This window comes from Solanum tuberosum, unplaced genomic scaffold (genome assembly GCF_000226075.1).
Source record: "Solanum tuberosum cultivar DM 1-3 516 R44 unplaced genomic scaffold, SolTub_3.0 scf00090, whole genome shotgun sequence".
NCBI classification, from domain to species: Eukaryota; Viridiplantae; Streptophyta; class Magnoliopsida; order Solanales; family Solanaceae; genus Solanum; species Solanum tuberosum.
Genome location: NW_006239013.1, coordinates 853,515 through 870,906, shown reverse-complemented (window position 1 = coordinate 870,906; position 17,392 = coordinate 853,515). Strand labels below are relative to the sequence as shown.

General features: G+C 36.2%; 2 protein-coding genes across 2 annotated transcripts in view; both read left to right on the top strand.

Moving 5' to 3' along the window:
• The window catches only part of LOC102590643 (probable inactive ATP-dependent zinc metalloprotease FTSHI 3, chloroplastic), an 11,689-nt gene extending 7,355 nt beyond the window's left edge, over positions 1–4,334 (top strand). Inside the window, exons 2-7 of the mRNA XM_015308556.1 lie at positions 32–138; positions 244–377; positions 427–877; positions 2,043–2,192; positions 2,602–2,902; positions 3,941–4,334. Of these exons, the coding sequence (XP_015164042.1) occupies positions 32–138; positions 244–377; positions 427–877; positions 2,043–2,192; positions 2,602–2,902; positions 3,941–4,140 (1,343 nt within the window). The 3' untranslated portion in view covers positions 4,141–4,334. The remainder of the gene's footprint in view (positions 1–31; positions 139–243; positions 378–426; positions 878–2,042; positions 2,193–2,601; positions 2,903–3,940) is intronic.
• Positions 4,335–11,513: 7,179 nt separating this feature from the next.
• On the top strand, positions 11,514–12,354 carry LOC102585368 (stress-induced protein KIN2). The gene is made up of 3 exons (XM_006346801.1): positions 11,514–11,576; positions 11,931–11,999; positions 12,226–12,354. Exons 1-3 carry the CDS (start codon positions 11,520–11,522, stop codon positions 12,298–12,300), a joined length of 201 nt encoding a protein of 66 aa, XP_006346863.1. The 5' UTR covers positions 11,514–11,519; the 3' UTR covers positions 12,301–12,354.
• Positions 12,355–17,392: the final 5,038 nt, after the last annotated feature.

The following is a 17,392-nucleotide window of genomic DNA, read 5'->3' as shown; positions in this document are numbered from 1 at the left end:
ATCTTGTGAAGGAATTTTCTTGTCCCAAAAGAGTATGCCTTGAATCTGTTAAAAAGGCTCAAGCTTGACAAGTGCAAAGTTGTTGCAACTCCACTTGTTGTGAATGAAAAATTAATGAAGGATGATGGCGAAGAGAAGGTAGATCCAAAAGTTTATAAAAGTCTAATTGGAAGTCTATTGTATCTAACAGCTTGTAGGCCAGACATAATGTTCGCTGTCAGTTTGTTATCTCGATATATGCAGAGTCCCAGCACTAAGCATTTTGGAGCCGCTAAAAGGGTGTTAAGGTACATTAGAGGGACGATTAATTATGGAATCTGGTATAGAAATGTGGAGAATGGAGCTCTTATTGGCTATTCCGCCAAAAGGGCGTTGAGGTACATTAGAGGGATAATTAATTATGGAATCTGGTATAGAAATGTGAAGAATGGAGCTCTTATTGGCTATTCAGATAGTGATTGGGGTAGATGTTTGGATGATTACAAAAGCACTTATCGTTACTGTTTTTCATTTGGTTCAGGCATTTTTTTCTTGGAGCACAAAGAAGCAAGATATTGTAGCACAATCTTCAGTAGAAGCCGAGTATGTGGCTGCTGCATCTGCTACAAATCAAGCAATTTGGTTAAGAAAGATCTTGTTGGAATTGAATTTGTTGCCAAAAGAACCAACAATGATTTATGTGGACTATAAATCAGCCATTGCGATGGCTGAAAATCCGGGGCAGCATGGAAGAACAAAGCATATCAACATAAGGTTTCATGCTTTAAGAGATGCCGAGAAGAATGGTGAAGTTAAGTTGGTGCATTGCATCAGTGAAGATCAGCAGGCCGATATTCTGACCAAGGGTCTTTGTTTGAGTTTCAAAGGTTGTTGCAAGGTGTTTCAATGAAAAATCTCAAGGAGGAGTGTTAGAAAATTAAGATTTGTCTAGAAACTCCTAGATTGGAGATATTTTGTATTAGATATGTTAGAAAAGTAAGATTTGTCTAGAAACTCCTAGGTTGGAGATAGTTTGTATTAGTTATGTTAGAAAAGTAAGAATTGTCTAGAAACTCCTAGGTTGGAGATATTTTGTAGTAGATATGTTAGTCTTGATTTAAAATGAGTGGTGGTTAGTGAGCCACATAGGTACATAGTTTGGTGTGAGATATTTTGCTTATTATGTGGTTGTTATTCTTACACTTTATCTATAAATACACCATATGTAATGAAACATCTAGTGAGAAAAAATTGAACTCAAGAAAACTTAAGCCTTCTTCTTCACTTTCAGATTTTCTGTAGCAATTTACAGATGCTATTTCCTACTGTTTACACCTTGTAGACCTGAAGTTCTTCCTTTTCGTTGTAACATAAGAATTGTCAAGACATAAACTGATTGCAAATGAATTGTCTTCTCTTCTAAAAATGCTTCTGTTTGCCTTCGAGTTGATGATCCTCCTATATCTTAATAGTGTCAAAATATTGTACGTGGCTCAATGGCCTCAACCACAATCATTCATCATCCCAGCAATCTGTACAACATAGGATTCTCTCTTTACACCAAAAATATAAATGGAACATTTTTATCTTTCCTGCTGCTCTGATATAATATCCTAGTTCTTTCACCATAAATAATCCCAAAAAGACACAATGATGTTGTTCGCAAAGCTACTTACCTTTTCCTACCTATCTTCTGTAACCTCCAACATGCTATGCTTCATTGAAATGTAGACGGATACTAGGATCGATATAGGAAAGTATGCAATGCAATAGAGGTGGTCTATGTCGGTATGTCCTAGCCTTACTCCTAGCACATATTGATATTACACCAGCTCACTACTAGGCACCCCTCTTCGTAAGTTTTCGCTATTAAAATCTCGTCCCTCATTCCAACACTACTTCGGTGCTTTGGCATTCTAGATATTCTTCCAGACCTCCCTCTTTGGTTTCTTGAATGGGTTTTTCTGGATGTTCCAGAATTACGGCCTCCAACTCTATGTTATAGCCTTCATTCCCTCGATCCGACAGTCCTCATTCTCTCACGTGGCAAGCTGCTACTGTGAACAACAAAGTCAAGGATGCTTCCCCTCCTTCAATTAACTCGATATAGAATTATTTTACGGGGAAGTGTTTTGCCGTGGTCCACCTCTACATGGAGTTCTAGTTCTGCATTTGGACTTTTAAGAGTTAATAAAAACCAGAAGTTTCTAAGAGTTGAGCCATATTTTCCATTTTGTGTTTTACTTGATTAATTACTCCTTGTGTCCCAAAAGTTGATTTACTTTAGGTTATGTGGGTCAAACTGATAATTCTTATTTCATTTAGTTCAATTTTATGTTTTATGCATTAGTTTTTCTCATTTTGGACAGGGTGAAATTGACAAATAACAAAGTGATTGTTAGCCACACATTACTAAATACTGTATTTTTTTGTTGGCTATTCTTCAAATACAAGATCGGTCTAATTTTTGGGATAGAAAGGGCAGTTAGGATGTAGGAGTAAGGAGTTGAAACATTGTGCTCTAGAATTGATACTTATATATGTTGGTTAAAATATGCATTTTTTTTGTCCTAATGGTTAAAATATGCACTTTTTTGTCCTAAAACCCCTTCTGCTTTTTAGTTGCTTACGGAGATGGATGGCTTTGAATCGGACTTGAATATCATTGTAGTTGCTGCTACTAATAGACCAGAAGCTCTAGATCCAGCACTATGTCGGCCTGGACGCTTCTCCAGGAAAATCTTAGTGGGGGAACCTGATGAAGATGGAAGGAGAAAGATCCTGGCTGTACACTTAAGAGAAGTTCCCCTTGAGGAGGACCTGGAGCTTGTATGTAGCCTGGTTGCATCTCTTACCCAGGGCCTTGTAGGTGCTGACCTTGCCAACATTGTCAATGAAGCTGCTTTGCTTGCTGCTCGAAGAGGTTAGATCAAGACATATTGTACTGATTACCACTGTTTCGTTGCATTCACACGTGCTTACCCTCTTCATGGTTGATATTGGTAGCTAGCTATTTATTTGTGTTAGTTGCGAATGTGTAAAATTGGTAGCTAGCTAATTATTTGTGTTGCCGTAAAAATGTACCAAGTGTTCTTAAAAATAAAACAAAATAAAAAGGAGGGCCAGAAGGGAATGAAAGTTAGGGCTGTTGTTTGATGAGTATTTAGTTCATCAACTTGCTTCACTGGATAGCTATTTATGATTGGGAGAATGTGTGATGTCATTTATCTTGAAGCAAATAACCATCACAAATAGAGTAGCATGTGATTTGCTTTTTAATGAAAACTTAGTTATGAGGGGCTTATATTTTGTCTTGATATGAGGAAAATGATGTTTAAACGTTGGGATGATTATCCGGTGAAAACTTGCATGCCCTTTTATTGTTTCAAATTTTCTCTCACTTGCCCACCCCTGTACCAGAGCTCCTAATTAGCAGGTCTGTAATGTTTCTCTATTACAACCAAGCACTTCCTCATATACAATTTTGCTATTGTTTCCATTTACTTAGTGCATGTGTAAAGCCTTCTTTCTCTCCTCTGCTTACCTATCTTTTTATGCTCTTTTTTGAGATGGTAAACTGTTTCTTTTACCATGATAGAAATGACAAAATCGTCAGTTGTTTATTGTATTTTGATTATCGCGGTATTTTGTTGTTCTTGGTCCTTTCTTGTAGGATTTGCACTGCCCCCTTGTTAGTTGCTATTTTTTCCACAGTTTTTTTCTTCCTTGTACTTGTATTTGCTGCACTTGAGCCGAGGTCTTTCGTAAACAACCTCTTTACCTCCACGAGGCAGTGGTAAGGTTTGCGTACACTCTACCCTCTCCAAACCCCACTTGTGGGATTTCACTGGGTATGTTGTTGTTGATAGAAATAACAAAATCGCATCTGTTTTACAAAACCAAGACTGAATGGCTGAAGCCACCGACACAACAATATTACATTTATATGCATGTTTTTCAGGGGCTGATTGTGTGTCAAGGGAAGATATAATGGAAGCCATAGAAAGAGCAAAATTTGGGATTAATGATAAGCAATACACCCAAAGTGCAATAGGCAAGGAACTGGAGAAACTGTTCCCTTGGGTTCCTTCTTTCATTAGGAAGAACAGTACAAGAAGTGATGCAATACAAGGACCTCTGGGGTATCAAGCACTCAGCTGAGATATTAACCCTCTTGTTTGTATAATGTTTTTTTTTCTCCACATATTGAAGAATGTAATGCAATGGAAAAAATGGTTGTTCATTATTCATATTGCCGACCTCAACTTGTTTGGGATTGAGATATAGTATCAAGAATGTAACGCGGAAACTTATACATGAATTTTTTTTGGCAACAATTTGAACAAAGATTTTTATTTTTTTGGTATTAATGTCCCTTCTTCCCTTTTTTGGGATGTGTGGGTGTCACGACCCGGGAGCACCCCCTAGTCGTAACCGGCGTACTCGACCTCGAAGAGGTCTAATACAAGCCTCTTAGCATTCATTCATCGCATATACACTAAAACCATAATGAATTTAAAACTTTCTTTACCAATAAAACATTTAATTAAAAATAGCAAGCGGAAGACTTTCTAGACTTTATACATGATGTCTCAAACCATCTAATACTTTAGAGTACAAAATTCGGGACTAATCCCGTACACAACTCAAACAATACAAAAAGACATAAAAGAACATATTGGGTATTGTCCTCGAATCTATGAGGACTCACCAAGTCTTCATCTTCAACACTTAGAAACCTATCAAATAGCCATGACATGTCATCATCTCCAAATCCCTACACTTTAGTCAAAAAGGGAAAGGAAGGGGTTAGCACAATTAAGTACTAAGTATGGAGACCATGCAAAAACATGCCAAAAAGGACATTTTCAAAGAATAAATGCTTTCGTATCAATTTGATAAAACCTTTCCTTTACAAGTATAAGAGACATAATACAAGTCAACATTAACATATAAGACCATAGCCAACCATACACATACTCAACATATGTCCATATACAACCCATGCTTAACTTTAAAAGGACACATGTCATTTCATTACCATAAGACCTCTACCTAATATAACCTTAAGACACACTTGAGTAAGACAAGAAGTGACCGCCCATACAACCTCTTCAAGCACACTTAAGTGTTCCCCAAGATTACCTTAGATAAGGACATTTCCTTTACAACATAACATCAATAGACCAACATTCTTTAAGAAACCATTTTGGAGACATTCAAGCACATAAGGGGACTTTCACATAATAGTCGTTAGACTTAGGGAACTCACTTTAGTATCTTCAAAGCCTACTCGTGCCATGTGTAGATAGCATCCCATACTACTACCTACACGTTGTAGAACCTATCCAATAACTAGAGTGCACATCCCACATAATGGGAATAGGCATAACCGACATAGACCATACTAGCTACGTATGGAATTCGGAGTCTATCCTACTCCGTGGAGGTTGTTCTACTTGCCAAAGGTAGAACTAGTAAGCAACCCATGTAGGCACATGGTTAAGGGATGTCCAAGGAAGTTCATTGTGCCTAATCTCATACTCAACTAGGCCACCTTCCTAACCACATCCACTCGGTGCTAGCCTTGTTTCCCATAGAGTATTCAATCACATATGTACTTAGAGAAGGTTCCTTTTCTAGTTCAACCAACTCATAGTACCTCTTCCCAAGAAAGGCCCCATTTCTTAGTCATGGCCAATCAAGGTTCATAAGGATAGCTCATTAAATCCCCCTAGAAGGGTGCCTTAGGCCTACCGATCCAAGGTTCATCATTTCACACATGAGAAGGGCTACCACCATTAGGTCTACCGATTTCATGGTTTTACATTTACTTAGGAAAGCTAGACTTATGAAAGGGCACCATTTCTTAGTTTTGCCCATTTCACACATTCATGCATTCAAGACTTTAAGTAACAAGGAGGGACACTTTAGTCTACCAACCAAGTCACAACATTTTCATTTAAGGATACTTCATAATCCAACATCATTTCATATATACATCATGAGAAATCATACTTTAACTCACAATGCTATCCACTTTACATAGGATCATCACAAGATCACATAAACTCATTCACATCATACCTTCACATATAGCTTCACATAAAACTCATTCACATCATTCCTTCACATATAGCTTCACATAAAACTCATTCACATCATTCCTTCACATATAGCTTCACATAAAACTCATTCACATCATTCCTTCACATATAGCTTCACATAAAACTCATTCACATCATTCCTTCACATATAGCTTCACATAAAACTCATTCACATCATTCCTTCACATATAGCTTCACATAAAACTCATTCACATCATTCCTTCACATATAGCTTCACATAAAACTCATTCACATCATTCCTTCACATATAGCTTCACATAAAACTCATTCACATCATTCCTTCACATATAGCTTCACATAAAACTCATTCACATCATTCCTTCACATATAGCTTCACATAAAACTCATTCACATCATTCCTTCACATATAGCTTCACATAAAACTCATTCACATCATTCCTTCACATATAGCTTCACATAAAACTCATTCACATCATTCCTTCACATATAGCTTCACATAAAACTCATTCACATCATTCCTTCACATATAGCTTCACATAAAACTCATTCACATCATTCCTTCACATATAGCTTCACATAAAACTCATTCACATCATACCTTCACATATAGCTTCACATAAAACTCATTCACATCATTCCTTCACATATAGCTTCACATAAAACTCATTCACATCATTCCTTCACATATAGCTTCACATAAAACTCATTCACATCATTCCTTCACATATAGCTTCACATAAAACTCATTCACATCATTCCTTCACATATAGCTTCACATAAAACTTATTCACATCATACCTTCACATATAGCTTCATATAGGACTTTACATATAGCCTCATTCATATATAATAATATAACAATACAATAACACTCATATAATGCCTTCAAGGCCATAATCAATACACATTCAATAAGTACACACCTCCACCATAAGTGGATCAATCCAAACAAGAACAATTTCAATATAGCATGAAAGTAGGTCAACTTACCATTCTCCAAAGCCATAATCACCATTATCCAATTCTCAACAATTCTAACATCACAAGAGAATTTACCCATGACTTGCCTACAAGGCCATAATTCTCAACTCATCCATACACCAACAATCCACCAACAATAGATATAGATAACAATAGGAATCAATAATACAATTCAATCTAAGTACAATTCCATCAATACCCAAGCATTATCATAAAACCCACTTCATAAGCCAAACTTAGAGATTTAAGGAGATCATGGGTCCATGGAGTTTTTCACCTAAAAACATCAATTAAACCATAATATAAACTTGGAAATTTCGGATTTTGATATGGTTGCTCTAAAATTTGGGTTAGACCCATTTCCCACTCAATTTGACCCCCTAAACAAGAATATGAAGTCGGATTTTCGAAAAACGAAACGGATCTTTTTATAAGTAGCTAAACAAGTTTCCGGTAACTTCCGAAACACATTTTTAAGAACTTTTTGGGTCAAATTCAAATATAATCATTTCATTAAGTTCTCGACTCCAAACTCACATGTGAGGCTCTAGTTTCACTAGTTCGTTTTTAGGGTCGTTACAGTGGGGCTGAACATTTGAACCTTCAACATGGTTATAAACATAGATAAAGATCACTGGCTGATTTTTTTGCCCAAGTTTAGACGGACAAAGTTACTCAATATTTGTGTTGATAGGAGGCAATAGATACCTAATGAGATACTTGAGGTGGCCAGAAGCTGGTTTGAATCATTATGGGGTCGTTTGGTAGAAAAATAAATAATGCAGGGATTAGTAACGCAGGGATTAGTAGTGCAGGGTGTATTTTTTATCAAGTGTTTGGTTCATTGCTTCTAACCTCATCTTGTGTTTGGATTAAAATTCTACAAAAAACTTCTTCTCAATTATACCCTTGCATTATTATGAGATTTTCTATTTATGTAATCGGTCAAGGTAGATAATTGCCGGACAATATTATACTCTTATGGCCTTCTAACTAACTAGGAGGAACAATTTTGTTGTCATGTTTGCTATTTTCTCACTTAAATTATTTGAGGGTAAATAATTGTTATCTTAATAAATTAATCACTTAAAAACGTTAATTTTGATTTAAAATAGATAGACCATCTACTTTAAAATTGAAAAGACGATAAAAAATAGTAAAATACGAATAAATACATCTATATTTACATATAAAAATTGCAAGGTGTAGTTTTAATATGTATGCAATTTATAAATTGTTCAAAATACAAACAATTGGAAACCACATATAAACCAACAAATAAAATATTCAATTAAGATCACAAACGTCATGTGGTGATATATTTGCCTTTTCAATTATTAAATGTTAAACAACTTACATTTTAAATATTGTATTGATATGTATTGTATTTATTTATTAACAAACAACTCTCTCTAAATAATAAAATTTGTAAGCTAATTTATTTAAATAAATTACTAGTACAAATATAAAACATAAAATCAAGAAAATAAATAAAATTATTTGAGGGATATTTTTATCTTTACATAGATAATCTCATGGTATTAAATCCAATGTATATATTACTAATACCACCACATGGAAGGTATTAGTAATACCTCCTAATTCCTATAATACCATGTAGGGTGTATAACTAATCCATGGATTAGTTATATTTAGGCCCAAAAATTCTACCAAACATAGTACTAAATAATATCATACATAATACATGAATTATTTCTCCTAATACCTCCTACCAAACGACCCCATAGTGTTCATGTAAACCATTGTTACAAAAAGAATTTAAAAGGGTTAATAATGTTCCTACGACTTACTAGATTCCATTAATCCTAAACATGTGTTTTTTTTTTTGTTATTTGAAAAGAATGTCATTTAAATTTGAGTTTTTTTTATTATTAGTTTAATTTTCCGGACAAAGTAGAGACAACCACACCATTGGCCAGCCACCCGTCCTTCCATTAATTTCTCGTAATTTTGCTGTTGATGAAATCAAATGGCATTTAGTAGTTTAATAGAATGTAAAGATATTTTATAATTTGATTTGATGTAATGAATTTTCTTGTTTTATGACATTATGATTGTTGTATTTTTTTTTAATCAAAAATCTAATTTAAAATGTACAAAGTAGTGCATTAATTAATTTCTTAAAAATGACTTAGAATATGCCTTAAGGTTGTGATTGTGGGTATTGTAGAAGGGTTGATGAAGTTCAGGGTGTTGTTCTTAGGATACGTAGGGGTAGAGGAACCGGGCTTGATGAGATTTTAGTAGAATTTTGGAAGAGCACAGACGAGACAAATATGAAGTGGCTAATTGAGTTGTTTGATGTCGTTTTTAAGATGGGGAAGAAGCTTGAAGAATGGAGATTGAGCACAATGATTATGCTGTACAAAAATAAAGGTGTCATTCAAAATTGCAATAACTATAGGGGTATCAAGTTGTTAAGCCACACTATAAAGATTTAAGAGAGAGTAGTAGAAATGTGGGCGAGGAGGAGCGTGACTATTATTGAAAATTAGTTTGAATTCATGTCGCGACGTTCAACTATAGAGTCCATTCATTTTGTAAGAAGATAGGTGGTGTAGTATTAGAAAAACATAAGAACTTACAAATGGTGTTCATTGACCTAGAAAAGTCTTAATTACGACAAAGTCCCAAGGAAGGTTCTTTGGAGTTACTTGGAGGATAGAGGTATGTGACTTATATTAGGGTGATCAAGAACATGTATGATGGAGTCAAAACTTGAATAAAAACTGTGTAAGGAGGCTCATAACACCTCCCAATTTTGATAGGGTTGCACCAGACATCAACCCTTAACCCGTTTTTATTTGTCTTATCGATGGATACATTGACGAGACAAATTCAAAGTGAGGCGTCATGGTGTATATATGTTATTTGCAAATGCCATAGTTCTAGATGATGAGACTCGTGGTGATTAAGCACTAAGCTAGCTGGAAGTTTGTAGACACACCCTGGAGTCTAAAGAGTTCAGGTCGAGCAGGCCCAATACAAAGTACTTGGAGTTCAAGTTCAAGTTCAGTGATTATGTGGAAGTGAGGCTTGATACACATGTCATCCAAAAAAGAGGAAGTTTCAAGTATCTTGAGTCTATTATTCAAGTGAATGGGGAGATTGATGAGAATGTCACTCATCGTATTGGTGCAGGATGGACGAAATGGAGGTTCATATGAAGTCTTATGTGATAAGAAAGTACTACCTAAGGTTAAAGACAAGTTCTACAGAGTAGTTGTTAGGCCAATTTTTTTTTATGGGAAGGAGTGTTGACCAATCAAGAACACTTACATTCAAAAGATGAAAGTTGCGGAAATGAAGATGTTGCGATGATTGTGTTGGCATACTAGGAGAGATAAGATTAAAAATAAGGATATCTAAGATATGGTGGTAGCAGCTCTAGTGGAGGACAAGATGCAGAAAGCGAGAGTGTGAGACTGAGATGATTTGAGTATGTGAAGAGAAGAGACACATATGTCCCTGTGTGGAGGTGTGAGAGGTTGGTCATGGATGATTCTAGAAGAGGTATAGGTAGACCGAATATATATTAGGGGAGGGGGAGGTGATTAGATTTGACATGACATAATTTCAGCTTACCGAGGACATGACCGTAGATAGGAAAGTGTAGAGGACGCATATGGATATACAAGAATAGTAGGTGACAATGCGTTGTTTTGTTGTCCATTCATATAAAAAGTCGTGGTATTGCTCATGTAGTTTCTTGTCCTTTAATTTTTGTTACTATCTGTTATTACTTGTACCTCAATTATTGTAATTTTGGTTATTACTAGCTGCTATTATTGTTAGTGTTTGTTGTTTTTTGTACTTTCACAACTTTATTTTTCGAAACTGCTTCGGACTGTCTTCTTGAATCAAATATATATTAAAAACAACTTTTCTATCTTAAAGATAGTAATAAAACTTGCGTATATGCATCCCTTCCCAAACTCTACTTTGTGAGACTAGTACAGTTATTTTATATTGATAGTGTAAATATTTTCTTATATCAATATATTTTGATATATTATGATAAAAGATTGCTTTTTTATTTTTTTAAGGTACCAATTAATGTTTTTATAGAAAATTTCATACAGTTCCCTATTAAATATGATGTGATGATATAAATTTTATACACAACAAAGCAGACAACATACATGCTTAATTAGAGACATTAAAATTGCATTAATAAAACATCCAATATGTTCAAGTTTAATCTCCCACCAGCAACATATATGTGGAGATTGTTTTGTCAACTAATTAACACAATTGGACAAGAATTAAAGTTGTCCTGATCAAACGCTCGACAATTATTCTAAGGTACACACGTATTGTTACACATCCATTATTACTACCTATATATACCTTACCTATTTGCTTTAATTTTCAACATCACTACCAAATTAATTAAACACTTTCTATTAATAGTTTATTTTCTACATTTAATATTTTTTTTATTGCAAGATGAATTCATCTCAGAAAGCCAGTTATCATGCAGGAGAGGCTAAGGGTCAAACTCAGGTTCATTAAATATATATATCAATCTCAAAAATATTTTCTATTATTTGGATTGATTCACTACTAGAAATAGAAACAAAGACTTTTCACACTGCGAATTAGTGAGAAATTTATGTTATAAAACATGAATTTTCCAATCGTTTCCCATTGAATCAACACACTAGGAAAATGCATGATGGAGAACAGATTCTCACGTGGGGAACTTCTTATTTTTTTCTTTTACACCGATTCAATCCAAATATCCGAGAGAATAACCATTGAACATTTTTCAATGAAAATTTTTAGTGAGAAAATAGTGATTTTTTAGTAGTGATTAATGACATGTCATCTTAATTAGTTCATAAATATATATTTCAGGAGAAAGCTAGCCAAATGATGGACAAAGCTAGAGATACTGTCCAATCTGCCCAACAATCCGTTCAGGAGGTTTGTCTATGCAACTTGTATTATTATTAAAAAAACTTTTCTTTATATATATTACTTTTTTTTTCAACAAAATATTAACTCAACATATATATATATAAGGATAGACTTAAAAATAAAAAATTGAAACATGTATTGCAGCGAGTTTGTAATAATTACCCTGTGAAGACTCACTTTCGCTACGACTCTATGTTATTCTTACTTGAATTTTTCTTCATAATATCTGCAGACTGGACAACAGATCAAGGCTAAGGCACAAGGAGCTGCAGATGCAGTGAAAGATACTTTTGGAGCAAACAAATAAATTATTGGAAAAATTCAGTTCTAATTAGTAATTTAAGTTCCATAAAGTGTTGGTTATCCAACCTGGATTTTTTAGTTAATTTTTTTATTTTATTTTAATTTTCATGTTAAGATAAAGGCATTAATTGCCACAGTGAATTTTTCAGTCAGTTAATAATATGATTTCACGGTTTGAAATTATTTCTATGAGTATTTAATTTTTCAAAATTCTTCAATTACTATAATTGTTAAAATCTATGGGAGGGTGGAAAGTCCTATGTTGGGTCCGAATGCATCCACATGCAAGTGTATGTGGTTACATACTACATGCAACTATGCAATCATATCCGCCAAAACTTATCTTAAGCAGTAAACTTAAAAAACAGATTTCGAATCAATTCTCAACATTCCCACTTGATTCAAAATCATATCCGCCAAGACATAACATAAAGTAATTGTGCTTCGTTGGAGGAAGTACTTTGGTAAGAATATCTGCAACTTGTTCTTTGGTGCTACAACCCTCAACTCAATCAGTCCTTCTGTAACGAGTTCATGGATAGAATGACACCTTTGATCTTTCATGAGTCACAATGTTTGGCATGTTGAAGATATTGCTTCGACATTTTCAGCCTCGAAAGTAGACAACACTGCTTTTGGTTGTGTTTTTGAGCTCCAAGTAATAGCTGCAGAATCAAGAGTGATAAGGTTCCCAAAAAAACTCTCCCTATCATCCGAACACCTTACCCACAATCACTATCTCAATAACTATAGAGATTAAAATTAGAACTTTGGAAGTACCATGGTCCAAATTTTGTAATTTCAGCAACATAGCGCATGACTTTCTTAGCTTCTCCAGGATGATGCTTTTGTATCACCTAAAAATGTCTAAGCTAAGACTCGAATCATTCTTCATTTGCATATAAGGTCGTATCGAGTGATTCTTAAATTGGGCTTAGGTGGTAAGATATATTCTTTAGTGTGGGAATAGATTTGGAGAGGAATTATGGTCATAAGAATACCCTAGCACAAAGTTTAGTTGAAAGCTTTCTTACCGATTGCGTTTTGATATAAGATTCAACTTATGTCAACTTCAAACACTCATATAGATCTATGAGTATTCTTTCCAACGCCACCAAGTATTTCTTATTTTGCATTTGGAGTAAAATGTTATGGTCGTTTAACTAGAACATGTCCGGGTAGAGAAAATTCAGCGAGGACACCGACTCATTTATGGCGAATCCCTGAATGGGTTGGCGAATCATTGAATTAAATCACCGAAATATCCTAAAAACCATAAGTCTCTGTCTATTTTGGTGATCTAAAGCCCTACTTGGGACCCTCCATCACTAATGATAGCCCGAGGGGTGCCAAATCTTGCAAAGATGTAGCGTTTTAGAAATTGAACAACGCTCTTCCCTTCATTGTTAGGTAGTGCCACCGCTTCTACCCATTTGGAAACATAATCCACATCCACCAAGATATACCTGTTACCAAATGAGCTCACGAACGGCCCCATGAAATCTATTCCCCAGACATCAAATAACTCAACTTTCAGAATAGGCTGAAGAGGCAACTCATTCCTTCTGGACACCCCACCTTGTTTTTGACATTGCATACATTTCTTGACAAACTCATGAGCATCTTTGTTGAGGGATGGCCAGTAGTACCCACTTTGAAGAATTTTAGCGGCTGTGTGCACCCCGCTACGATGACCCCAACCAGTGAAACATGAAAAACATATAGAATTTTGTTGAACTCCTCTTCAGGTACACATCTCCTAATGATATGATCTGCACATTCTCTAAATAAATATGGCTCATCCCAAAAGTATTTATTGACATAAAACAAGAATCTCTTTTGTTGGTAGAAGTTTAGATTTTCCGGCATCAGTCCACATACCATATGGTTAGCAAAATCAACATACCAAGGAACTTGTTTGAAAGTGACCGAGAATACCTGCTCATCAGGGAATGAGTCATTGATATCAACCTCCAGCTCTTCATTCTCCTTGCCTTCTAACCTTGATAGATGGTCAGCCACCTCATTTTCACACCCTCTTCTATCTTTGACTTCAAAGTCAAATTCTTGCAACAATAATACCCATCTTATCAATCTTGGCTTGACATCTTTCTTCGCCATCAATTAATGCAAAGCTGCATGATCAATGTGAAAAATCACTTTGGTGCCTAACAAATATGCCCAAAGTTTTTCAAAAGCGTATACCACCGCAAGTAATTCTTGCTCAGTAACCGTATAGTTACGCTGGGCACCATTCAGGGTTTTGCTTGTGTAGTAAATGGGATGAAATAACTTGTTGCATTTTTGTCCCAACACGACACCTAATGCTATACCGCTAGTATCACACATCATTTCGAAAGGTGCCGACCAATTGGGACTAATGATAACCGGGGTGGAGATCAATTTCTCTTTCAAACACTTAAAGGCTGCCATACAAGCGCCATCAAAGTAAAATTTTGCCTCCTTTTCCAATAACTTGCATAAAGGGAGTGCAATTTTTGAGAAGTCTTTGATGAATCTCCGGTAGAACCCGGCATGCCCCAAGAAACTACGAATGCCTTTTATCGAGATTGGTGGTGGTAACTTCTCAGTTACCTCAATCTCTGCTTTATCAACCTCCAGCCCCTTTTGCGATACCTTGTGGCCCAAAACTATACCTTCCCTAACCATGAAGTGACATTTCTCCCAATTTAGGACTAGATTAGTTTCCACACATCTTTGAAGAACTTGCCTAAGGTGTGCCAAACATGTTTCTAAAGAATCGCCCACAACTGAGAAGTCATCCATGAAAACTTCCATTGAATCTTCTACCATATCAACAAAAATAGACAACATACAATGTTGGAACGTTGCCGGGGCGTTACACAACCCAAAGGGCATCCTTTTGAAGGCAAAGGTACCGTAGGGACAGGTGAATGTTGTCTTCTCCTGATCCTCCATATAATAGCGATTTGATTATACCCAGATTACCCATCCAAGAATCAATACCATCCGGACTCCGAAAGTCGATCAAGCATCTGATCTATGAAGGGCATGGGGAAGTGATCTTTTTCCGTCCATGAATATAACTTCCGGTAATCCATGCAAACCCTCCATCCGGTTACCGGTCTCATTGAAACTAGTTCTCCTTTCTCATTAGGGACTACCGTGATACCCCTCTTTTTGGGTACACATTGCACCGGGCTCACCCATTTGCTATCCGCAATAGGGTAGATCACGCCTGCATCCAACCACTTGATTATCTCCTTTTTTACTACTTCTTGCATTGGTGGGTTCAATCTCCTTTGATGCTCGACACTCGGTTTGCATTTAGTATCAAGTTGAATTTTGTGAGTGCATATGCCAGGAGGAATACCCACAATGCCAGCGATTGTCCACCCTATAGCCTTGAAGTACCTATTCAACACCTCAAGAAGAAAATTTACTTGCCCTTCAAGCAAGTCAGCTGCAATAATAACAAGGTGTTGTTCGCCCCCAAAAATGCATATCGCAAGTGAGCCGGGAGTGTTTTCAACTCCAACTTTGGTGGTTCCATCGTAGATGGTTTTGCAGGAGGATTTTCTCGATCTTTTAGATCAATGTCTAGCTTTAATGGATTCCTTGAACATTGACCCAATCCCGAACGGGCAGCTACCACCTTATCGTAACCTTGTACTTCGGTCTCATCATAATTCACAACCACCACCTCAAGTGGTTCACTCATACACAATAAATGGCTCACACTAGCCACTACTTCATCAATTACATCAACTGTCGAGACCACATGAATATCGCTTCGGTGCTTCATTGACTTACACACATTAAAGGTGACTTCATCATCATTCACCCGGAACTTTAATTCTCCACTTTCAACATCCACTAGCGATCTTCCTGTTGCTAAGAATGGTCTTCCCAAAGTAATGGGAATTTCAGCATCAATCTCGCAAAAGGATGACAAAATCTGAGGAAAGATGAATCGATCAACCTTTACCAAAATATCATAGAGTATTCCCATAGGATGTTTGATTGACCGGTCCGCCATCAAGAGCCTCATTGTTGTGGATTTTGGTTCACCCAACCCAAGTTGTTTATAAATTGCGTATGACATTAGATTTATGCTTGCCCCCAAATCACATAGGGCTTTGGCAAATTAGAGCATGCCAATAGTACATGGGATAGTAAATGCTCCCGGATCTTCTTTCTTTTTAATTGTCTCACTGGTCATAATTGAACTATATCTATGAGAAACTTTGATTGTCTCAAAATCCAGGCTTCTCTTTCTAGTAACTAACTCCTTCATGAATTTGGCATAACCCGGCATCTCCAACAATGCTTCTACAAATGGTAGATTTATGGAGAGTGTCTTGAACACTGACAAGAACTTCTTGAACTCCTCATCCTCATTGTTCTTCTTGAGATGTTGGGGAAAAGGAAGGGTTACTTTGGGAAGAGGTTGCACTAATTTTGGGATTGAGGTGCTCTTTCCTTTATCCTCTTGTAACTCCTTGGCAAGGTTTTGCAGAATGCGAACCTCTTCTTCCTCAATATCTTTTCCTCTTCAAGAGCTTGAGCTTCATCATTCCCCTTCATATCACCAATCACTACCTTACCACTTCGAGTAACCACAACCAGATTTTTGTCACCATCCTCCCTCAAAGTTGTTGTTTAATCAATTTCCTCTCTTTCGATCACCTGAGGTTCCAATTGTGCTGAAAGTTTGCTTAATTGACCTTCAAGTTGCTTGATTGTGTCAGCATGAGAGTTCACTCTATTGTTCAATGAAGAAAAGTCATCTTTCATCCCTTTTAGCATGTCATCCGAGCCCTCTACCCTGTCAAGGATGCGAGATAACAAATCATCCACTCGTAGGCTACTTGCACAACCCTTTGATTTTGGGCTATCACTCGATTGTGTATGATCCTCTTCATGTTCATCTTCCCTTCTCCCATGAATACTTTGTTCAGCCCATTCTTGATAGTATCGCTTCCGCTCTTCTTCCTTGTGGTAGTTCCAACCTTGATTCCTACCCTACTTCAAGTAGCTTGGGTGGAAACCCTCTTCAACATTTCGAAAGTTCCAACCTTGATTCTCCCTCGGCTTTGAGTAGCACGAGTAAG

What these genes read in the sequence shown, in the direction of transcription:
- LOC102585368 (XM_006346801.1), top strand. Translation starts at nt 11,520, where the DNA reads ATGAATTCATCTCAGAAAGCCAGTTATCATGCAGGAGAGGCTAAGGGT. An exon ending in AGGCTAAGGGTCAAACTCAG is followed by an intron (nt 11,577 to 11,930) that starts GTTCATTAAATA and finishes TATATATTTCAG; the next exon opens with GAGAAAGCTAGCCAAATGAT. An exon ending in CCCAACAATCCGTTCAGGAG is followed by an intron (nt 12,000 to 12,225) that starts GTTTGTCTATGC and finishes TAATATCTGCAG; the next exon opens with ACTGGACAACAGATCAAGGC.